Source organism: Siphateles boraxobius, unplaced genomic scaffold (assembly GCF_051911475.1).
Source record: "Siphateles boraxobius isolate OS27281-9 unplaced genomic scaffold, OSU_SipBor_1 13, whole genome shotgun sequence".
In the NCBI taxonomy this organism is placed as follows: Eukaryota; Metazoa; Chordata; class Actinopteri; order Cypriniformes; family Leuciscidae; genus Siphateles; species Siphateles boraxobius.
The window spans coordinates 15,978,889-16,003,149 of NW_027508733.1; the positions used below are offsets into that span (position 1 = coordinate 15,978,889).

Consider the following 24,261-nt stretch of genomic DNA (forward strand, 5'->3'; position numbering starts at 1 on the left):
GGCTTTCCACAAGTTTTAGGAGTGCGTTTATGCGAATTTTTGACCATTCTTCTAGAAGCGCCTTTGTGAGGTCAGGCACTGATGTTGGACGAGAAGGTCTGGCTCGCAGTCTCTACTCTAATTCACCCTAAAGGTGTTCTATCGGGTTGAGGTCAGGCCAGTCAAGTTCCTCCACACCAAACTTGCTCATCCATGTCTTTATGGAGCTTGCTTTGTGCACTGGTGTGCAGTCATGCTGGAACAGGAAGGGGTCATCCCCAAACTGTTCCCACAAAGCTAGGAGCATGAAATTGTCCAAAATGCTGGGGAACTGAGGGGCCAAGCCCAACCCCTGAAAAACAACCCTACACCATAATCCCCCCTCCACCAAACTTAACACTTGGCACAATGCAGTCAGACAAGTACCGTTCTCCTGGCAACCGCCAAACCCAGACCTGTCCACCGGATTGATAGACAGAGAAGCGTGATTCGTCACTCCAGAGAACACGTCTCCACTGCTCTAGGGTCTAGTGGCAGCGTCCTTTCTCCACAGCATCCAACGCTTTACATTACATTTGGTGATGTAAGGCTTGAATGCTCGGCCATGGAAACCCATTCCATGAAGCTCTCTATGCACTGATCTTCAGCTAATCTAATGACCACGTAAAGTTTGGAGATCTGTAGTTGACTCTGCAGAAAGTTGGCGACTTCTGCGCACTGTCGCCTCAGCATGCGCTGACCCCAATCTGTGATTTTACGTGGTCTACCACTTCATGGCTGGGTTGCTGTTGTTCCCAATTGCTTCCGCTTTGTTATAATACCACTAACAGTTGACCGTGGAATATTTAGTAATGAAGAAATTTCACGAATGGACTTATTGCACAGATGGCAACCTATCACTGTACCACGTTTGAATTCACTGAGGCTCCTGAGAGCGACCCATTCTTTCACAAATGTTTGTAGAAGCGTCTGCATGCCTAGGTGCTTGATTTTATATAACTGTGGCCATGGAAGTGATTGGAACACCTGAATTCAAAGATTTGGAGAGGTGTCCCAATACTTCTGGCAATTTGTGATTTTTAGTCCAGTTATATCAAATCTTTTTGATATTTTTTAAACTATATTACAATGTGTTATATACTTATTTCTGTGTTCTTGAAATCTTTCTTGTTTTACATTTTACAATGTAAATTTAAGTGTTTTTGTTGCACATGCAATATTGTTAGTTCATATTCTGAAATACAATGTATGATTAATTGCATTTATTATACCTTTGTGTGAAACCTCAATACATTTAAAACAATTTAAGAAAAACATTTACTGTCAAACCGCAGTAAAAAAGTAGCTTGATACAAACATTCATCCCAAGCAGTGACCAACTAATTGTCTTGCTAAAAGCATAATCAAATTCTTACATCGCAAAGCAGAACTCTGAACATTTGGTTGCATTCATGAAACACGACCATAACGCATATTTGTCTAAATTTATTGGTAAACCCGACTTATGCACAAATAGTTTTGCGAACAATTTTACAAACATAAAACAAGTTGAAGGAATTTGTGGAAATGATTTTCAAAAGCATTCTTGCATAAACTAAGAACATGTAAGAACGATTTTACAAACTACTTAAGCAGAAATTCATTCAGCTTGAGTTTCATGAATGAATCGCATTGTTTGACTGAAAAACATCATTTGATCGCAAAAAAAACACAGTGACACTTTGTGAAGGAAATATTTACACACACTTAATTTACCAAACTTAACGACGTAAACAATCTTGTACAGCAGTACGATGATGCTAATTTCCAGCAAAGAAATTAGTATTTCTAGCAAACTGGGCTTTGAACGCAAGGCCTAGAAATGAGTGAAACCAGTTGATCCAAACAAAACCAAAACCAGTATTTTAATGCATTATACAACACGTATAGCCTCTGTTTGACTGGATTGCGATCATTTTTTAAGTAAAGATGAAATCAAAATGGACCCCATTTACTTCTTAATACACGTTCTTAGCAAACGCGCATTCAGGTCTGGCTTCATTTTTGGCATATGTGACCAGTTTTGACAATCCAATCAATTCCTGAAAGATAAAATCCTGGTTTATTTTTTGAACGTCCTGTTTTAATTGTAAATATGTCACATTCGGAAGTAAAATGGGTTGCAAATGGCAATTCATTGTGATAATTTGAAGTAAGCATTAAATCAAAATGGACCGCATTTACTTTCTTAATACACGTTCTTGGTCTTAAAGCATGTAATTCCAAATAAATACCCCCCCCTCTTTCTGAGGCGACTTTCCTTTTACGCTGACATCACTTAGGCGGAGCTGTTTCGGCACAGCAAACTCGCATTCAGGTCTGGCTCCATTTTGGTATGTATGACCAATTTTGACAATCCAATCAATTTCAGACAGGATAAAATTCAGGTTTTTTGTTGAATATCCTTTTTTTAATTGTAAGTACGTCACGTTACTGAAGTAAAGTGGGTTGCAAACGGCAATTCATTGTGATTTTTGAAAGCATTAAATCAAATTGGACCTATGAATAATTGAATAATGAATAATGAATAATTACTATGAATCAATGCATGTCATTCTAAAAGATCCAATAAATTCCTGAAGGAAAGGTTTTTTTTTGTGTTGAATATCCTGTTTCAACTGTAAATACGACACATTACGAAAGTAAAATGGGTTGCAAATCGGAATTCATTGTGATTTTTGAAGTAAGCATTAAATCAAAATGGACCTCATTTACTTTCTTATTACATATTCTGGGTCTTATTTTGAATCAACGCATGTCATTCTAAAGAAATCCAATAAATTCCTGAAGGAAAATTATACGTGTAAATACGTCACATTACAAAAGTAAAATGGGTTGCAAATGGCAAGTGAGCATTAAATCAAAACAGACCCCATATACTTCCTTAATACACATTCTGGGTCTTACTATGAATCAATCCATGTTGTACTCCCCCCCCCCCCCCCCCAGGTCTTTTTTCTGATGCGACTTTCCTTTTACGCTGACCACAGTAAATGGGTTGCAAATGGCAATTCACGTTAAATTAAGTCTGCTTTTTAAAGTTCTTCCTCTTCCTCTTGATCCAAACTGTTGAACCTCACATATAAAGAATCCTTCAGCGGGATGTCATCAGTGCATTTAGTGATTTCCTTAGGGGTGGCGTCATCGTCCCTCTTTATGATGTCATCAGAATCCACGTGGGTTGGGCTTTTTCCACTCTCTTCGAAACAGATGCTAAGGGCTTCCTGCCGTACGGTGATGCCGTTAACGCTTTTAGCGCTTTCTTTGAGCGTGATGTCATCGATGTGTTTGGCCTCCTCGTCGATTTCCTCCGGAATCGAAGGCGGGAGGCTCTCAATGTCCGAGTTGCTGAAGACGTACCCGGGCAAGGTGGTGTGTATATGCAAGGTGTGTGTGTGTGAGCTGACACTGGTTCGACCGGCGCAGCGGTACACCCTGCTGGTGAGGAGGGCAGAACTGCGGGTCACAGAGGTCAGCTGAGACTGGAGGCTGGTGCCGCTGCTGTTCAGGACCGACCCGTAGCGGTAGTTTGCTAAAACTACAGGAACCTTCCAGTCAAACGCAAGCGTCCAGCGGAGCCAAGTCTTCCGTATTTCAGTCTGGACCTAGGGTAGAATCAAGGATCATGAGCAAAAACCAATGTTGTGGACTGACATTAAAATCTTTGACTGAAAGGTTGACAAGATCACTTTGAATACGAACTTTGCTAAACTGTTAAACTGTCAGTATTTAAAATATAAATGTTGTTCCACCCACACTTACCTCTCCGTTGCAGAAGCAGTAGATAATGGACACAAAAAATCCCTGAAAGAGAGCGATAAACACCAATTTTATTAGTCAAACTTGTTCATTATTAATTTGGTTCTTTCTTACTTGTACTGTATATCTTGTTTTGCTATTTCATTTATCAATAAATATATTTATTATATATATTATTCATTTATTAATGAATATATGCCCAAATCTAAATATTTAGACCTATTCTTAAATAAGAATAAGTATAAATATACATTTTTTTGGCTTTTAAAACTTCTAATTTACTCAGCACCAATTTTTTATTTTTTATTTTATTTATTTTATTTTTTATTTCACAGAATAAAACGGAAAACCAAAGAAAAAAGCTTCTGATGCATCTCCACACCAACTTTTATTTTATTTTAAATTATATTAACTTTATTTTCACATGAAAGACAGAGAAGCAAGAAACAAAAGCTGATGCATATCAGCAGCATCTTTTCATTTAAAATGTATTTTATTAAAGGGTTAGTTCACCCAAAAATGAAAATTAAGTAATTAATTACTCACCCCCATGCTGTACTAACCCCGTAAGACCTTCGTTCATCTTCAGAACACAAATGAAGATATTTTTGATTAAATCTGAGAGGTGGATCACTGCTACATAGGCTGCCAGAGGGAATGAAACTTGACGGCCCAGAAAGTCATTAAAGAACATGTTTAAATATTCCATGTGCCTACAGTGGCTCAACTATAAGTTTATCAAGCGACGAGAATACTTTTTTTCCAAAAAAAAAAACATAAATAACGACTTTATTCGACTATTCCTTTTCTTCCTTTGTGGGCCTGAGACGAGAGTTCAAGAGATTTCCACGACGCATGCGCGAGAACTGAGAAGAGGACGTTCTTCTTCTAATACTTCTTGTTCAGTTCTCGCGCATGCGTCGTGGAAATCTCTTGAACTCTCGTCTCAGGCCCACAAGGAAGAAAAGGAATAGTCGAATAAAGTCGTTATTTATGTTTTTTTTTTCGGGAAAAAAGTATTCTCGTCGCTTGATAAACTTATAGTTGAGCCACTGTAGGCACATGGAATATTTAAACATGTTCTTTAATGACTTTCTGGGCCGTCAAGTTTCATTCCCTCTGGCAGCCTATGTAGCAGTGATCCACCTCTCAGATTTAATCAAAAATATCTTCATTTGTGTTCCGAAGATGAACGAAGGTCTTACGGGGTTGGTACAGCATGGGGGTGAGTAATTAATGACTTAATTTTCATTTTTGGGTGAACTAACCCTTTAAATTCAAATATTTTATTTATTTTAATCTTTATTTCATAGTAAAGACAGAAAAGCAAAGAAGAAAAGCTTCCGATGAACTTCAGCTCCCACCTTTAATTTAATTTATTTTATTTAAATTTATTTACATTTTTATTTTATAGTAAAGACAGACAAAAAAGAAGGAAAGCTTTTTTTGCATCTCAGTACAAACTTTTAATTTAATTTTTTATTTTTATTACATTTATTTTTAGACAGACAAAATAAGAAAAAAAGCTTCTGATTCATCTCAGAACCAAGTTTTTATTTAATTCAACTCAATGTAATTTAATCTATTTTAATATTTATTTTACAGATAAGACTGAAAAGAAAAGAAAAAAAGCTTCTGATGAACTCCAGCACCAACTTTTAATTTAATCTACTTTACTTCACAGAAAAGACAGAAAAGTAATGGAAACTTTTAATTAAATGTATTATTATTTTTTTGCATTCATTTAAACTTTTATTTCTCAGGAAAGACAGAAGAGTAAATAGCTTCTGCAACAACTTTTAATTGTAGCTTAATTTATTTTATATCTATTCAATTATTCCATATATTATCTTTAATTTATTCCATGTGCCGTTATTAGTTTTGCAGTTCACACTGTCCACAGATAAGAAACAAAATGCTTTTGAAAAATACAAGTGAAGTTATTTATCACGCCAACAGAGCCAATTAAACCGAAATGGAAACTGACACATAATTATACTTAACCTTATCTAATGCCACATTAGTGTATTTATTGGGAGTGGAAATAGATTAGTCAGTAACTCACCTGGAAAGAGTTGAAGAAGAGTTCACAGTACATGCGCAGCTCCCAAGCAAGACCTGTGAATGTGTGCGGCATTCCCACAAACACGATGTAGTGGACGCCGAAAACCAGAACCAGAACCAATGTGGACTTGGCAAGCTTCCTGGACACAGACAGACCGACAGACATTTTTCCATCACTATTTTCAACCCTTAAAGGATAGTTCACCCTGAAATTAAAATGAAGTCATAATTTACTCACCCTGGTGTTGTTGTAATGCCGTATGCCCTTTTTTCTTTTATGGACCACAAAATGAGGGTTTTAAAAAATGTCCCACTCTCTCTTGTCTATATAGGCTAATGGTAGTGAATAGCAACCAGCATCAAGCTTTTAGAAAGACGCGAAAGTATCACAGAATGATCCCATGTGACATGCTGTATTCCAAGTGTTCTGGGGATATACGACATTCATTTTTAATTATTGTATTATTTAACAAAAATGCTGACCTTAGCAGTCGGTCTCTTGTGCGATGTGTGTGTTCATGAGTCTCTGTTAGCACGCACCGCAGTTCACTCAGTATCTCCAAGAAAAAGCACACAAATTGTAAAAAAATGGAGATGAACGAAAACGTGACACGAAATACAATCCATCTACCTTCTTCTCTGAGGTAAATATGTCAATTGTGAAGAAAGTAGGCTACAGGGATACTTTGTTGGGATTTCTAGGCATTGTATTTCATGTCGCGTTTTTGTTATTCCTTGATTTCTCACAACTTGTGTGCTTTTTATGGGCGAGTCGAATGAACTGCGACTAGTCTCTTGAAAGCGCAGCCGTGCACAGAAAACCAAGGCCAAGGTCAGGATTTTTGCTAAATAATACATTACATTTAATTTTGTATATCCCCAGAATTATAGGACATGTGTTGCATAGGATCATTCTTTGATACTTTTGCATCTTTTTTAAAAAGCTTGATGATGGTCACACTGCCATTATATGGACGAGCGCGAGAAATGCTGATATAAAGTCGCAGTTGAGATATATAAACTTGCAATTGCGTGATATAAACTCGCAATTCTGACTTTTTTCTCAGAACTGCATTTTTATACCTCATAATTCCGACTTTATAACACGTAATTCTGACTTTATATCATGCAATTCTGACTATCTTGCAATTGCGTGTTATAAATTCAGATCTGTGAGACATAAATTCCCAATTGAGACTTTATCACACGCAATTCTGAGAAATTGCGAGAAGTTATTCTGTGGTGGAAACAAGCTTCCATAACTATCCCTTTAACATCCTTACAATCATGATACAGTGATAGTGTTAGATGGTCATATTATGGTAGCCTACTTGTCATGTGACAGGAAGGCCAAGAATGCTAACCTATATTCTGAATATGTCCTCTGCATTTAACCCATCCAAGTTAGCGCACACACATTAGGAGCAGTGAGTAGTGAACACACACACACACACCCACACAAGGGCACCTCTGTCATGGGTATTGAGGGTGGAAGAGAGCGTATATTATACCAAATATATCATGATACACCCAAGGTACTTCCTAAAACATCATCGTCTTGGTTTTCAAACCAAGTAAAGCGATGGAAAAGAGCCTATGTCTCAGCATTGATAGCTGAGAGAATGAAGTTGAAATGAGAGCGAGACAGAGAGCCTGAGAGTCAAAGTCTATTTTAAGACTTATTATCGCATTACAGGCCCGAAAGCGAGAAAAGTTGAGTCAAGTTTTAAGTCAGTGGCAATTCGGCTGTTTTTCATACCCTCAAATAAAGGGTTACGGATGATGAGGAGACTTTCAGTGAGCTCAAATCCAATGTAAATTGCTTAATTACTTCAAGTTCAGAGCATAAGTTCGACTCTCATTAATAGAAAAGCATGACTGTGCCCGTTCATCCGTTATGTCAATAATGGCTTTCATTGCCTGTATTAATTTCGCTTGAGGTTCTCAAACCCCTGTAGGTTTAAAACACGCTCCAGAAGGGACTCTAATTCTGTTCACACATGATTTGGGATTAATTCCAGTGATTTCCTTAAATGTTTATTTACCAAATTAACTGGAAACCAAAATGTTACATGGCCAGAGCAACCATTCAAAATAACCTAGCAACCACTAAATAACCACCCAGAACAACCCCCAAACCCCCCCCCCCCCCCCAAAAAAAACCCCAGTCGCAACCAATTACAATGCCACAGCAAGCACATGGAAATTAATCAGAACACTCTTGAAACCGCCACACTGTAAAAAATTATATGATCAATAAGTTATGACAACAAATGTTTTTACATTGCTTTAACTCAAAATAAGTTAAGCAATTTTCAACTTTTTTATGTTTTATAAGATTCAACTCATTTTTTAAAGTCAGTTTGTTGCAATTTAAGTTGAAATGACTTAAACATCCAAGTTGATTTTGTAAAGTGCAAGAACACTCTAGCACCCAACTAGAACACCCTAGCAACCATTCGGAAAACCCTAGCAACCATTCGGAACACCCTAGCAACAGAACACCCTAGCAACCATTCGGAACACCCTAGCAATCAGCCAGAACACCCTAGCAACCACCAAAAATACCATAGCAACCATTCAGAACACCCTAGCAACCAGCCAGAACACCCTAGCAACAACCCAGAACACCCATCGTGTTGGTGAATTTTTTTGTGTATGCACCACTTCAGTGTTGAGGATCATTACAGAGTTTATCATCACAGACTAGAGGGATTTGCTTTATAAACATGAGCTATGATAAGAGACTATCTGTATACAGACTGATCTTACAGTCAGTTCCACTCGCAGACTATTAGTCAGGGATACTGTGACTTTTACCCAGAGGGAGACAAGCTATTGATGAAAGCAGCACTACCAGAGCTCTCGCTCTCTCTCTCTCTCTCTCTCTCTCTCTCTCTCTCTCTCTCTCTCTCTCTCTCTCTCTCTCTCTCTCACTCCCTCACTCACTCACTCACATATATATAAGAGAAAGCCTTTCAAACATCCTCTGGAAAATTACAGCCCTCTTCTGGATATCTCACCAATGATGTCCAAACACTCCACCTCACTGACAACAACCACAAGAACACAGCAAAACAGAATTGAGCCACAGCATGGGCTGGTGTGAACATATTTTATATATTATAAAATAGCACCTGTACTTTTATACAGTTTGATTTGCTTTTAATTTGTCACAGGTGAACAAAACAATCCCAAATCCAATATACTCCAGTACAGCTCTTCATATGAGGTCATGTACCAGCATAACAACAATTTCCTACACTTACCTGCACTGTTTACGCGTGTCGTAGCGTCCTGCGTTTGTTTCTCGGATCTTAGTGGCCAGAACTCGAACAATATTTACAAACAGAATAAAATTCAGCTGCAAGAAAAAGGAAACAACGATTGATTCAGAAATGTATTGTTACATAATTCATTTGACTAAAGGTCAAAGACTTTTCATGTACATATAAAATAATAATACAAATGATGATGAATATTATGTAAATGTGACTAAACATACACTATAGATTATATTTTAAAAATAGTTTAATATATTAAATATGCATATATTAATATTTGTATTAAAATTGTATATATATATATATATATATATATATATATATATACACACACATACATATATTTATTTATTTATCATTATATGTTTTAATTAATTGGCTGGCTGGACAATTTAAATAAACTGAGAGAAACTGAGAGACTGTGATATGTTAAGAAAAATCAAGGTAAATATCAGTTGTGAAAAGCCTGTTACCGCCTGTCATTTCCAATCTAGCTGCAATTTTGTCAAATTATCCTGAAAATATTATTTAATTGTGTGTGTTTCAGGACAGCTATGAAATCACCATCTGCAGGATAATTAATCCATTTTATTCCAAAGTCGTTAAAATGTCATTTCCAAATTGCTATTAAACACAATACATTAATTGAGATGTGGTGGAAATTTTCATGATGGGGGGGAGATGACAGAATTCTCCTGTTGGACAATTTTAATGAAGTAGTTATACACACTAAAAACACTAATTTCATTCTGCTTCTATTTTTCCGCATGGGAATTATTCCATCAATCTGTGATGAGCTTCTGTCGTATCTGAGCCGTGAAAGTTTCAACAGGTTTAAACAGTTTTTCATATTCCGCGCTACTCTGTTTGAACGCCGTAATCAATACACCATAGAAATTGTTAGTAATGAGCGCTTTGTGCGCAAATTCATCCATGTGAGTTAAATCCTAATTCATATGTTTTGCTGACAGGCAGCAAGGACCAAAATACATTTGCATTCTGTCACATAATTACAGCTCTCCTGCTGTGCGATGGTCCAGACGTTCTCGAAATCGGAGCTCCATTACTGCTGGAATCGCTTATGCTCAGCAAAGCCAATAATTAACAGTATAATGTCTTCGTCTGCCCATCCAGCAGATAAATATACGCATGGAACCACTAACTGGTCAATCACGTCAACAAACGACAGTATGCCGCAATCCAAATCGACCCTTTGACATACTGGATTACAGGATTTGAAAATCTCTTTCAGAGCGTATCGTGTTCAGGGCACAGGGTTGAATCCGGGGTTAATGGGAAGACAGCTGTGTCTGATGGTGTTGCATTTAACAACTGCTTTGATGCCACTTTCACAAATATGATGCAATTTGGAGTCCCAAGAGGACTGTTAGATGTTACATAGGTTGCGTCCGAAAACTGATAAACGCTGCCTTCCAAGTTAGGAAGGCATCAAGGCACGTCCGAATGCAATGTTAGTTTCACTTCCTGTCTCCTGATACCTTCATCTGATCGATTTTTGAAGGCAGCATAGATGTATCCTTCGCTGCCTTTTATATCCCACAATCCTGTGCGTTCCATTCTGTGACAGTTGAGCTAGAAAAATAAAGATGGCATCTGATAGTTGCGGCTGGTCGACAGTTTGTGTGTAAATGTACATATTTGATCAAAGTTTTCCACTTATGATGTCATTTCTAGCGAGAAATTACTATTGTAGTCATTATATTCACTTACAGTAGTTTTCACTCGCTCTCTTTTGCTGTAGATCATTAAACCGTTACGCTGGTTTAGAAGTCTGTCCACAATCAGTTTCATGAGGTAGGCTACCTTCGTGCGCAGACCCTTCCTGCCATAGACTCTTATTCAACATACACTTAATCCAAAATGAGCAGTTACTTTTAAACTCCTCAAATGTCTCTTTCCCACAACCCCGAAAATTTTTATTTTGGCCTGTCCCATTACAGTATTCTTGATCTTCTTAACTGAATCCATCAATTAAAATCTTTTGAATTTGTTTACATCTGCTCATTTCACTGTAGTAATATGATTTTTTAACTAATAACTCATTTTAGTTGATAAAAAAATTATATTTAGATGTTCCAACATTTTGAGAAACATTTTTGTCCAAAAAATAGAACATTCCTTAAAGGGGTATTTCACCGCTGGCAAAATGGTCTTTCATTAAAACTTGGCTGTCTATACAGTAGAAAGCTGACTTTTTTTTAAAATCGGTGCTACCAGACCATAGAGAAAGAGAGAACAAAGGCTGTTGTCTTCCCTTTTGCCAAATAGGTAGGAAAACTTTAACACCCATAATGCACTGGGCATGTTGCCATCCAAGGATACTCCCATCGGTCTGCTATATGGATACGCTTGACCAGAGCCAAATACCGCCTTGATTTAGAAGAAAATACTTCAAAGAATTCAAAAGGTAAATGGTTAGCAGTAAATGTTTAGTTACTTTGGGTTTCCAGTGAAGGATCCAGTGCGTTTATAGGTAGCGGCTAAAGGCTGCAAAGAATCATAAATACGGAGAGAATGCACAATGGAAAATCTGAAAAACCTCCATGTTTCTAGTCAACATTTCAAACTGGATGACGATGACATGAAAGAAACGGCCATTCTGTCCGATCTGCCCAAACCCCGAAGCAAAATGTCATCTCTCAAAGAGAAAATTACCCACTACTCTTGACTAAATAACTATTGTAGCTTTAATAAGGATTAAGCTATATTCAATTTAATTTTCATGCAGTGTTTGATTATGAAGTTTCTGTATATTTACCTGTTAGACTTACCTGAAAACCTTAAAGCACTGTTTACAAGGTTACATGGGTCAAAAACAATAGAAACAATAACTGTTTTTTTGTGCATTTTAGCAGGGCAAGTACAAATCTGAACCAGCCTGACCAGGCCAGTAGAAAGGTTTCACATTGAGCTCTGAGATATATTAGAGGTACAGCTGAATGTGACATTTATTACAATAGGTTTATGTGGAGATTGTTAAAGTTCACTCAAATTAAAAGTTGTTATATATATTTTTAAAAGCCTATTAAATGTTAAAATTGATAGCTTTCAATTATACTGTAATGTTAATGGCCATAATTACAGTTTTTTACAGTCGCTAGGACACATTTCTCAATACTTAGGTCACTTTTTCAAAACTCTTCACACAGTGAGCACAACAGAATGTGGGCTAAACTGTGGATCATTTATCATTGCTTTGGCACAAAATGCACTCAACGTCTACATCTTTCAAATTACATTATATCTTTTCTCACTTCGACACAACAACCGCCAAAACTCATCGCCAAAACCTGTGTACTTACAGGCCAATTTGCAGACACTTACATACTGTTTTCAAAACTGGTAAACTTAAGTTCAAAACAATAACATAATACAAAACTGAATATGACAGCAATTTGCTAAATTTCTACAGTAATATTGTAATGAAATGTATTTTGAATCTAAAAATGAAATGCTATAAAAACAATTGGACCAACAACAGCTGATTCCTATTGTATCTGTATCGTGGATGGTGTGTATATAAATTATTATATTTTGGAATTACTCTGTGCAAAAAAAAAAAGACTAAATATATTGAAGCATACTGCATCATGTCTGATTCATTCCAGTAACATATATTGCAGTGAATTCTAAACAGAGAGGTGTGCTTGTTTTAAAGGAAAGAAAACATTGTATAATGCTACCTGTTGTTAGTGTTTTTTAGGTCATTGTTTTGTGGGTGGTAAAGTGTGTTTGTTGTCTGTCAACCTTTGCTAGTGTGATGGAAGAATATGTTGATTTGAGACATTTATGATTTGGTGATTTGGTAGTTTTGGTGCATTTTGAAAGTTAAATGAACTGCTGTGCCGAGCTGAAAGTTGGATTGGAGAACTGTGTGAAGAGTTTTGAGAAAGTATTGAGAAATATGTCCTAGCGACTGTAAAAAATGTTTAAACATAATGTAATAACATAAAATAATGCGTAATGTTTTATGCTGTTTAATGGCCTAAATTGAGAAAGAATCAATTTACAGTTTTTTACAATCGCTATGACAAATTTTTCAATACTTTTAACAAATTTCCTAAACTCTTAACGCACCAACACACCTACAACACACAATTGGCAAAACAGTTAGTTTCATGCTCAAAATCACACATTGTAAAATAAACTCCAACACTAATTTTCAAAATTCAATAATGCAGTAGCAACAATACACTATGTTTACCAAAACACTGCAAACATGTCTCAAAAATCAAATCATTTTTCAAAACACTAACATATGTTCTCGTCCAACAGGAAGATTTAGTCAATCATAGCACAATGTCATAAAAACACCCACATCAGATGGAATTACAGATACTGCATTATTGTCTATGTGTCAGGTATGCCCGTATACAACAGACAGTATATTATATTGATGATAGATTGTGTTTTGCACTGTAGTTTCTTTTGAAGGCTCTCTACATTTTTGTTTTGTTGGGTTTAGGTCTTTTGCTGCAGAAATTCAATAAAAAAAGACCCATCTCAGAGTGCTTTATAGAATGTACGGTTACTGTAATGAAAAAACGAAGACAGAGACAGAATTGCTGCAATAAATAAAATAAATAAAAAATAAATTTATATATTTGCATAATTCAATCAGCTGTTTCTCAGTAACAATAGAATAAAATACAGGCAGAGGTGGGCACAAATACATCAAAAACTATTTTGTTACAAAATTCAAAATTGTGAAGTAACAAAATAAAAAAGTATGGGCATTTCACTAAATCTCTACAGGGCCTGAAATAGCTCCTTCTGACGTAAATGTCATGTATAGCTAAGTTCACATCAATGGTGTGGTAGGCTGCCCTTAATAGCAAAACGTGTTTGATGTAAGCTACGTAGCCATATTTGCACCGTTACTCTACTCGTGCCTTAAAGGACAAGTTCGGTATTTTACGCTTAAAGCCCTGTTTTAAGATCGTTTCTGATGAAATAGAACGGTTAAGATTGAAATTTGGACACATGCTGCTGTCCCGAGAATTTTCGGTTTCTGTATCAGCACCCCCCCACCTCCACAATGGTTTCATAGGGGCACTGGAAGAATCATTCATAAAACGCATTAAACTTTAGTTTACAAAGACGTGAAACTCACGGAGTGGTCTGGGGTGTTCACTGATATGCTCACGCAAAAATTGCTGCAAAAGATGCTTTCCAACAGGTGTTTTACCATTCGTTGTAAAACTGTGGAGCTATTTTTCCAAACGCCTCACACCCGTACATTCTTCCGTTGAGAGCTTGAATAATAAACACTCCAGCCCAGTTGGTGGCGATAATGCACCTTTGCCACTGTTTGGATAGCGTAGCCTACGATACCGCGACTGGAAGACTACAGAAAGAATACAAACAACCCCATTTCCGTTTCCGTCGGCGGAGTAATACCGTACCTCACAGAACATCCAATACAAGTCAATGGAGTTGGACAAAAACTACGATAAAACCTGTTGGAAAGCATCTTTTGCAGCGATTTTTGTGTAAAAATAACAGAGCGAGAATTTTCATCACAAAATCAAAATTCCATTTTAATCATAATATATATGATTACAGTAATCATATTAATCATAGTATGTGTGGGTTTGTTTTACACATGAGACTCTAACTGTCCTGACCGCGTATGCCTTTTCCATAGTAGAATCACGCTGCGTGCGCAATTACTTAAAAACAATAGGATTGATGATTATTTTATACAAAATCAATATCAATATTTATCATGTGTAATACGTTTAAAAACGTGTAAAAACTGCAGATGGATGTTATATTGTGAACGCTTGCTTAGCATGGAGATTTCAGTGGAGTTACGACAGACGCACTGTTTCATAATAGGTAGGGGCCTATGATGTCCTTTTATGAATGACAACACAGTGCATTGATCTCATAAGGCACAATTATTTTCTCTATAATGCCATTCAGTGTGCGACATGTGTGTGTGTAGACTGTATATTTTTCACAAAACACTTTACCTTAATGCCGTTTTTAAGAGTTCAAAACTCATTCACTTCTTGGAGGGAGCCCGGTCTACAGGGTGTCACGTGATTTTCGTGCATCTAACCTGGACATTGCCATTGCCAACATCAGACCGAAAATATGGCAAAATCATTTACTAAGGGGATTTTTCTTAAGTGTTTAAGTATTTGAAATACTCTAAATACACTCCCTCAAAATATTTTGTTACAAACTACATTTTATTTTTTCCACACCTGCAAAATACAAATGACAAAATACACTAAAGTAATTAAATACGTATTTAAAATACATTGACAGTTTTTTTCAATCGCTAACAAGCGCTTACCCATACTTCAGATACTTTTTCTAAACTCTTAACACAGACTCACACCTACAAAACACAATTGGCCAAATGGATAGTTTTCTTCTCAAAAACACATTTTGTTAAATATATACTAACTCTTCATTTCAAAATAGAACACATCTTTCTCTGCACACACTAACTTTACCAAAACACTGGAAATCTGACTCAGAATGAAATTATTCTGTCAAAGAATAACACTTGTTTTCACTTCACAAGGTACATGCAGTCAATCAAAGTACACCAGGTTTCAAAATACTGGCTATTGTTGACATTACAAAAACTTCATAGACTTTTGTGTTTCAGTTTTACAGGTATTTGCATGCAAAACATGCAATCCACCGTTTTTACACTAAATGTCTTGGTTGGGAACTGTATGTCCACATGTACTGTAATGTTCACATTCAAAAGCATTCCAGTAAAAAGCAAATCATTTTTTTTTTTTCCTTTACTGTTTACCAGCCTCTCTTAGTGAAAGACCGTGGTTGATTACATGGTCAATGATAGTGGCAATTTCATCACTGACTACTGTTCTTGCAGCCCTTGGAATGCCACCCCCACTCATTCTTACACCTCTACCTTGCCCTCTCCTTGGGCCTGCTCTTCTCCCTGGCCCTGCACCTCTCACTGCATCTCTCACTGCATCTCTCACTGCACCTCTCACTGCACCTGCACCTCTCACTGCATCTCTCACTGCACCTGCACCTCTCACTCCATCTCTCACTGCACCTGCACCTCTCACTGCATCTCTCACTGCACCTGCACCTCTCACTGCACCTGCACCTCTCACTGCACCTCTCACTGCACCTGCACCTCTCACTGCACCTGCACCTCTCACTGCACCTGCACCTCTCACTGCACCTCTCACTGCACCTGCACCTCTCCTGCACCTCTCACTGCACCTGCACCTCTCACTGCATCTCTCACTGCACCTGCACCTCTCACTGCACCTGCACCTCTCACTGCATCTCTCACTGCACCTGCACCTCTCACTGCATCTCTCACTGCACCTGCACCTCTCACTGCATCTCTCACTGCACCTCTCACTGCACCTGCACCTCTCACTGCATCTCTCACTGCATCTCTCACTGCACCTCTCACTGCACCTGCACCTCTCACTGCACCTGCACTTCTCACTGCATCTCTCACTGGGCCTGCTCTTCTCCCTGGGCCCCTTGCTCTTACTCTTTCTCGTCCAGACATTACAGTGTTTGTCTTTTTCTGTTTCTGTGTCCAAAAACATAACTCCTTAAAGTCCTCCGTTTACTGTATAAGTGTCAATGTAATAGAAAAAAATAACCCCTGCTACTGAGTCTAAGCCAGACTGGAATCAGCTATGGTTGGCCCAATTTACCCAACATAAATCAGCTACGGTGTGTCACTTATTCAATTGTTTGTTTATAATCAGCTGAGATATATTGTTTTTGAACTGATATAAATGCAGAAGCAGATGTTTTTATACTGTATCTAAGGTTTGGAATATTGTTTTTGCTATTGTGGGATGGTGTGTGTTAACATTTGTAAATACTACAAAAACAATCCATAATTTTGTTGGGAGGTATAGCTTGTCTGTTAAGAAAATGTAAGCATTGTGGAAATGTGTTCACTGACTGCATATTGTGTGAAAACGACATGAAATGTGTGAATGGTATGGCCACAAAAGACCGATGCTGTGCTAATTGTGTTTAGAGTTTTTTAAATGTGACAACTGGTTGGACAAACGCTTGTTAGCGCCTGAAAAAAACTGTAATTGAAATACTGCCCATGTCTGAATACAGGGGATATATTTGTGTTTCAATTCAGAATATAAACAGCTGTTTACCTTGACTTTAGCCTGTTAGGTTAAGTTTAGAACATTGTGTTATCTGTTCTGACATACAGTGTTAAAGCATTGGTAAATTTGCCAGTAAAAATCCATTGTTTTGGTCTTGTTTGAGCTTGTGTGTAAAAGAAGTTCAAGCATTTTAAATTTGTGTTAATTGTATGCATTTTGTGTTAAGGCAACAAGAAATGTGTTATTGGTACAGCTAACACAGACGGATGTAGTGCTAACTGTGTTAAGAGTTTAGGAAATATTGAAAAAATTGTCATAGCGATTGTAAAAAACTGTAATAGAGACACTAGCAGTACTGCTAGTCTCAGTTATTCCTAGTGCTTAGTATAATGATGCCATCAAACAACTGTTTTTATGTTGTTCCTACATTATTTTGGAGATTCTCTGTTTAAGTATAACAATATAAAAATATATTTAAAAAACTGACAGAATAATGTGTGATTAATTAGTAATTTTGTTATGGATTGACAGCACTAATACTGTTCCGTCATTATTGAATAACAACACAAGAACGAATGAGTATTGCAATATGAACATTCTAGTAACTACTATTAACTAACAAGAAACTCTGATAAACGAATTAGTACCAACTCACCCCTATTGCTGTCAGTATAGGGACTTGGTATATCCATTTAATATTGCCAGCGCTCAACTCCCAACACCTTAGAGAGAAAGAGTAATATTATTTGAAATGTTATATATAAAACAGCTTGTGTGTGTGTGTGTGTGTGTGTGACTTATTTACATTACCGAGAAGGCTGAATAATGTACTGAACACTCACCTTGCATCCGCCAGCATTGCCCTGACAACAGCCCAGGTTGATACAAAGAGAGCCGGAACACCTGCAGTCGCACAGATTAGAAAAGGACAGGATTTATCAACTTTAATGAAGCACACAATGACAGAAGCATGCCCGACACTTGTCACAGACTCACCGGAACAAAACAATTTTCAATTTGTTTTATTTTGAACCGTTGTGAACCTACAATTCAAAAGCCTACTGAAAGTCTTCTTGACCCTCTGGATGATAAATCAAAATGAGCAGTCTGTAATTTCTATGCTGACACAAACTCAAATACTCCCCTTATCTGCCATTGGTCAAACAAACACATAATCCCACCCCAAACTCACACTACTGGCTGAGCCTAAAAGGGCAAGGTTCGGCTGGTTAGATGTTTTAACTACGCCATCTGCATTCCTCCATCAGCAGCCATTAAAATATAAATATAAAATCTATATATATTTTTATATATTATTATGTAACATGATTTCAATAATGTTTTATATAATAATGTATATTTTCTATACATTTTATTCACTGTTTTTTTAGCCATATTCTGACAAAAATGTATATCGTGCTTTTCATGCTTTAAAGAAAATTTAATAATTGTATCTAAAAATATACTTATATAAAATATTGAATGTCAGTTGTATTTTAAACAATATATATAAAATAATAAAAAACATATTTTCATATTAAATATTTAAAATAAATAGTATATAATTTTTTTTCCTGAAAATGATTAAATGTTAAATATATATATATATATATATATATATATATATATATATATATATATATTTATATATATATATATTACCTTGTTAAATCATAGGTTATTAGCTCATTGATTTATAATGATGTGTCTCTAAATACAGATGTATTTATTAATTATGAAAAAACCTAAATTAAAACTCAGCAAACAAGTTTCTTTTTGATCTGATGTTTCGTAGTGCTTGAATCTGAAAATGTTGCCCTCATTAGGTGTTTACTCTACGGCAAACACATCGATGCCAGGAACATTAATTATGCATTATTGATTATGATGACACATTAATATGTTCATAACATCAATACGTTGCTTAAGTAATGCATATTATTGTTGACTTTAAAGTTGTTGATCCTACGCGCTGTGTCATTGTTAATTTGTTTAAAGTAGAACAAATATGTTTGGGCTTCTCTGTCATTCGGCTTTCAACAAAGTATCTAAGAATGCCAGAACCTTTCCAGATGTATTTGCACTTCAAAGATGTCTGCTCGGCTTGCCTGGCGAGTATTATGCATCAAACATAAAGTATAAATAAATAAGGCTTTAAATAAGTGTTTGTGCCTCAAAGGACAGCAAAACGATTCGACTGAGATTCTTGGAAGCAGATACAGAAAGCTCAGGTGAGAATTATCATAACAAGCTGTGAAATTGGTTAGGTTACGTCTGGGCAGGGCAAAGTAAACAATTTTTAAAAACAAAATCAACCCCTGATTGATCTTAACATGTGCACTTACCCCACCCTATGAGGGTGAAACCCCAAAGATATTTGGAGTCGGAGAAGAACGCCATGAAAATGAGGCTGTGAAGGTACAGGCCCTCCACTAGGATCCAGTAGTAGTTGGTTGCCAGGAAATAAATGAAAAATAGGACTGTGATCTTGCAGCCAAACTGAAAAAACAAACAACGTTGGCTTCAGCCAATCAGAAACCTGTAATCAACCAATCACAGCACAAAAGCTCATTGTTATGCTGCCTTTAAGTCAGACTGATTGTATTTTACGAGATGGGTGTGCATTACCTGCACAGTGCCATATTAAACAGTGTTTTATATATTATAAATTATTTGTACAAATAGTTAGCATTTTACATACTGTTGATAAAAATAGCAATAAAATTCACCAAAATAAAAATGCTAATTTAGCTGCGTTTGAGGCAACAGGCTTGTTGGACTACATTTACATTTGCCTATGAACTACATTTCCCATCTTTCCCTGTGGCTGCACAGGAATAGTAAAATGCACAGATGCAGCAATAATTCTACACGTAATACACATCATTTGTTCTTTATTTTGCTGCATTATTCTTGAAAGCCTCCTACATTTATTTTGAAATGAATAGGAGAAAGGAATGTGCTCGTTCAATTTAAATCAATTTAAATTCACTTCGTAATTACGGCTTCTGACCTCATGGAAAATTCCAAAAACACTTAAAGGCAGCATTAGTCTCTAATGCAGTTTCAATAGAGTAATTTATTACAGTGGATGCATGAATGAATGGCCAAATAGCACTCAACCAACTTCAATGCAGAGACAAGTTCATTTGAGTTCTGTTAACTCAAGTTAATTAAAGTCATTGTTGCCAAAACTAGTTCAACTCATCTCAACAAAAATATAATTAAACTTGGTCTGGTTCATCAACCTTATTGCACTCACATACTGAGTCTTGTCAAGATGGGAAATGGAGACGGTGCTGATGTTGTCCATTAGCATGGTGTCGTACTCCTGTAGTACACCATTAGCGTACACCACTCTATCTTTTACAAAAATGCTGCCCGCACGCAGCATGAAAGACACAAATAAATGCATGTGAATGTAGTTTCTGGTGCAGTGCAGACGCCTGAGAGACAAAAAGAGAGAAAATTTATGTTTATCATAGAAATTCTTGTCATTTTTGTCCTTTTACGGAACCCCTAAAGGGACATGGTGGTGGGCAAAAAAACTTAAATGGGAGGAAAAATATTAAGCCAATGCTTTTGCGTTCTCTCACAAATGTCTTGTTTTCCCCAAGAAACTTTGTGTTTGCTCGCAAAATATTTGCGTTTTTCTGAGAAACTTTGGGTTCACTCGCAAAACTTTTGTATCATTCGAGCAAATGCAAAGTTTCTCGGGGGGACAAAAAAATTTGCGAGAGAACGCAAAAGCATTGACAAATAATTTTTCCTCCCATCTTATATTTTTTTCCTTCACCATGTCCCTTTAGAGGCTTCGTATTTGCCCTCCTAAACCGGCATGAATAAATGTAATTTCCGGCACATCTCATTCATTCTGTGGTGGTGGAAATGGTGGTAGCAGAAATAAAATTTCAAAAATGTATGGAATAAAAGGGCCACCTTCTTTGTCTTGTTAATGCTAATTTCATAGCTATCATTTTTTGTATCTTAAATACACTAACCTTTTGCATAATTTAACAAAATTACAGTGTGATTGGAAATTTCGACCAATACAAAATCAAAATAATATTTAACTTGATTTTTTATTTTGTTTTATTTACACAATGTATGTCTCACATTTCAGCTTAAGCTCTGCATTGATATGATTATAACCACATTAACTAAATGGAAATAACGAGTCTCACAAAAGTATTTTTTTAAATTTATTTTAATTTTTTACACAATAAATATTTTAATAGTGAATATTTTATATTATCAATTGTATCAATTATATATATATATATTATATTATATATATCAGTTATATTTTTATGAAGGATTTTAATGTTTTAAGATTGAAAGTCAAAGGTCTATAGCAATAAAAGACATTTGAAATGTAGCTAATAAATGATGGATGCATGGCGAAAATGTCAAAATTCAGTTTTGCGTTGACTTTCATATCAGTGTTTAGTATCCCTGATTTTGTTTAATTTTTGAGTTTTTATTTTTTTAAAGTTATTTTATCAAATTTTATTTTATAGTTTTAGTTATTTCAGTACTTCAACTAAAAACTAAACAATGGGAAATGCTGCCTTGGTAACTATTTGAAAATAAGTTTAATATTTTTATATTTGATCATATTTCAGATAATGTTTATTTTATTTCAAGTACTGAAAATGTTTTTATGGTTTTAGTTTTACTTTTAGTAAACAATAGTAATTCATATAATATAATGTTTTGTTAAAAAAAAATCGTGCTTATAGCTAATAATTATGGGTTTAATAAAACCCTTCACTGGAGCCTTTCAAATTGAAAAAGCAGAGCACAAGTTCTTCAGTAATAGCAGCAACTCACTGGGGAACTCTTCAGCTAATGTCATTTCTGAAGGTCTTTAAAGAAGAAGACCTGAGATTGTCTGTATCGTCCCGCTTGAATCCCTCAACAGCAGCCACTCATACTTCTACTTGCTTGCTGTGCAACTTCATAATAAATACATGGAGTTATTAGTGTTTCTTTAACTTGCCGGGTGGGACAAAAGTCTGCTTGGTATGAAAATGTGATTGATGTTCAATTACCGAAAGTATCCAATGATGAAAATGGCGACCAGCAGTGAGCTGAAGGACATAGCGTAGCCGACTGTGTACATGATGTGCAGCCGCTCGAAAAAGTCCCTCTGGAAACACAACACTTGAGCCATCAATGAACGAAACTTGATTTTTGCTAGACATCCTTAAACATTTCCTAAGACTTCTGACTTAATAAAACTAGTGGCATTTGTATGGCATCTGTTCAAGCAGCTTTGTGGCTTGCAATAAGACTTTGTGTTTGAAGACACAACCCTAACTACAACTCATTGGAGCATTATAATCGAAAAGTGGCTCTTGAATGATTTTGAAACTTGAAACTTTGAAACAATAAGACACCACAACCTGTTTAATTGGACTTACTTTGTCCTTTTCAATGCCTGGAGCCAAGAACCGCAGACAGTCTGAATAATTGACCCAAGTTCTGTTCTCCACCGATACCCATGACCCATTCATGTCGCACTGACGGTATGCAAATCCTAAGAAAAAGAAGATACAGAACAATTTGACAACATATTATTAGATTTTGTTGAATTTTCTAAAAGAAGTTTTGCTGCAATGTACCTTTGTGGTTGAAGTCGTACACATAGCCGGGACAAGGGACTGTGGTTACGGTTCCTGGGGAACCTTGAGGCCAGCAAACCAATCCGTCCCATCCAGGAGAACAGACCTCATCTGCGTACAAAATGTGGAAACCATAATCACAATATATAGAGATGCAATTTCACAAAAAACATTCTAAAGTTAGTAAAGATCCATCATTTCCGGTACGACATAAGTTACAGTTCTTTGTTCTACCCCAGATTCTGCGTCCCATATCATGCGAATCTCAGAAAATATCCCAACAATATTTGCTCAGATTTGTCTGCAGTCAGAGAGAATAAAATTAAACATTTCTCATCAACTTCTCCCATAAGAAGGCTAACAATCTGACATGTTTGGTGTATATAGTGATTGTAAACAATATCTCATATGTTTCAATTCTCTGTTATCTGAAGAAATGTTAGGGGAACACCTGAGGCAAAGTTGATAGTGATACATACTATACTGTGATATAATGGCAAGAAACATTGTTCCATTGAACTGTGCTCACGAGCTGAACACAAAAACAAACAATGCGACCAGTGAAGTCTGATTCACAAACAAATGATTCATATGACAGGTCTTGTGCTGAATTTAGACTCCCTGCTAAATGATTCCCTCCTAATCAAATTGGTAATCCATCAATACCCAGCCATAGATGAAATTGTGCATGGTTTTACGAAGGGAAGAAATTAATTGTGCATGTGTCTCATTACGGTCCAGTGCTCACTTAAAAACCAGCCTAATATAAAACCTAATTAAAACTGTTAAGAGTCCATTGAGGAATGTCTAAATTAATTACAGTTTCTTTAGTAACAGATGGAAACAGGGTCAAAGTGAGACTTTACGACAGTATCACCACATCAATTTTCACACAATTTCAGATATGACAAATAACTTAGCTGTAATGCAAAAGATGCATCATTAATAAAATATATCATGCTGCTCTGCGTATGAAAACAGATTGATTACCAGGAAAAGGAAGAAGAATTATTACTTTTAAGAATAGCATATTATATATTTAAGAATAATCTTGCGTGACATGATTTTTTATGAAAGGAATAGCCTCACAGCACACACTTTATCTTTCCTCGCGGCTCATTGATTCAAGGCTGTTGTCGGTCTTCATTCTGAGTGCAAGTATTCCGTCAAACATTGATCCAACCTCCGCAAAATAGTTTGGGGAAAAGGGCAAGGTCCCAGTATGGAAGAACCTCTCCAACTGGTCAATTCCCTGAAGGGAGAGGAGAGTGTCCGCGGCGCTACAAGAGCCTGATGCTATTTAGAAACTTTATTCAGAGGGAATGAATCAGAACAGTTCAATTCAACCTGGTGGTCTGGTGTTAAAGGCTACAAGAAAGAGCATTAACAGCT

The 24,261-nt window shown here is 36.4% G+C and overlaps 1 protein-coding gene across 1 annotated transcript in view; it reads right to left on the reverse strand.

Moving 5' to 3' along the window:
- Positions 1–1,449: 1,449 nt before the first annotated feature.
- Positions 1,450–24,261, reverse strand: part of pth2rb (parathyroid hormone 2 receptor b) — a 42,193-nt gene continuing 19,381 nt past the window's right edge. Inside the window, exons 3-13 of the mRNA XM_077226133.1 lie at positions 22,870–22,980; positions 22,669–22,784; positions 22,297–22,394; positions 20,505–20,688; positions 19,588–19,741; positions 18,085–18,145; positions 17,898–17,964; positions 9,111–9,205; positions 5,843–5,981; positions 3,781–3,822; positions 1,450–3,623 (exon numbers count right to left, since the gene is read on the reverse strand). Coding sequence (XP_077082248.1) covers positions 3,054–3,623; positions 3,781–3,822; positions 5,843–5,981; positions 9,111–9,205; positions 17,898–17,964; positions 18,085–18,145; positions 19,588–19,741; positions 20,505–20,688; positions 22,297–22,394; positions 22,669–22,784; positions 22,870–22,980 — 1,637 coding nt within the window. The 3' untranslated portion in view covers positions 1,450–3,053. The remainder of the gene's footprint in view (positions 3,624–3,780; positions 3,823–5,842; positions 5,982–9,110; positions 9,206–17,897; positions 17,965–18,084; positions 18,146–19,587; positions 19,742–20,504; positions 20,689–22,296; positions 22,395–22,668; positions 22,785–22,869; positions 22,981–24,261) is intronic.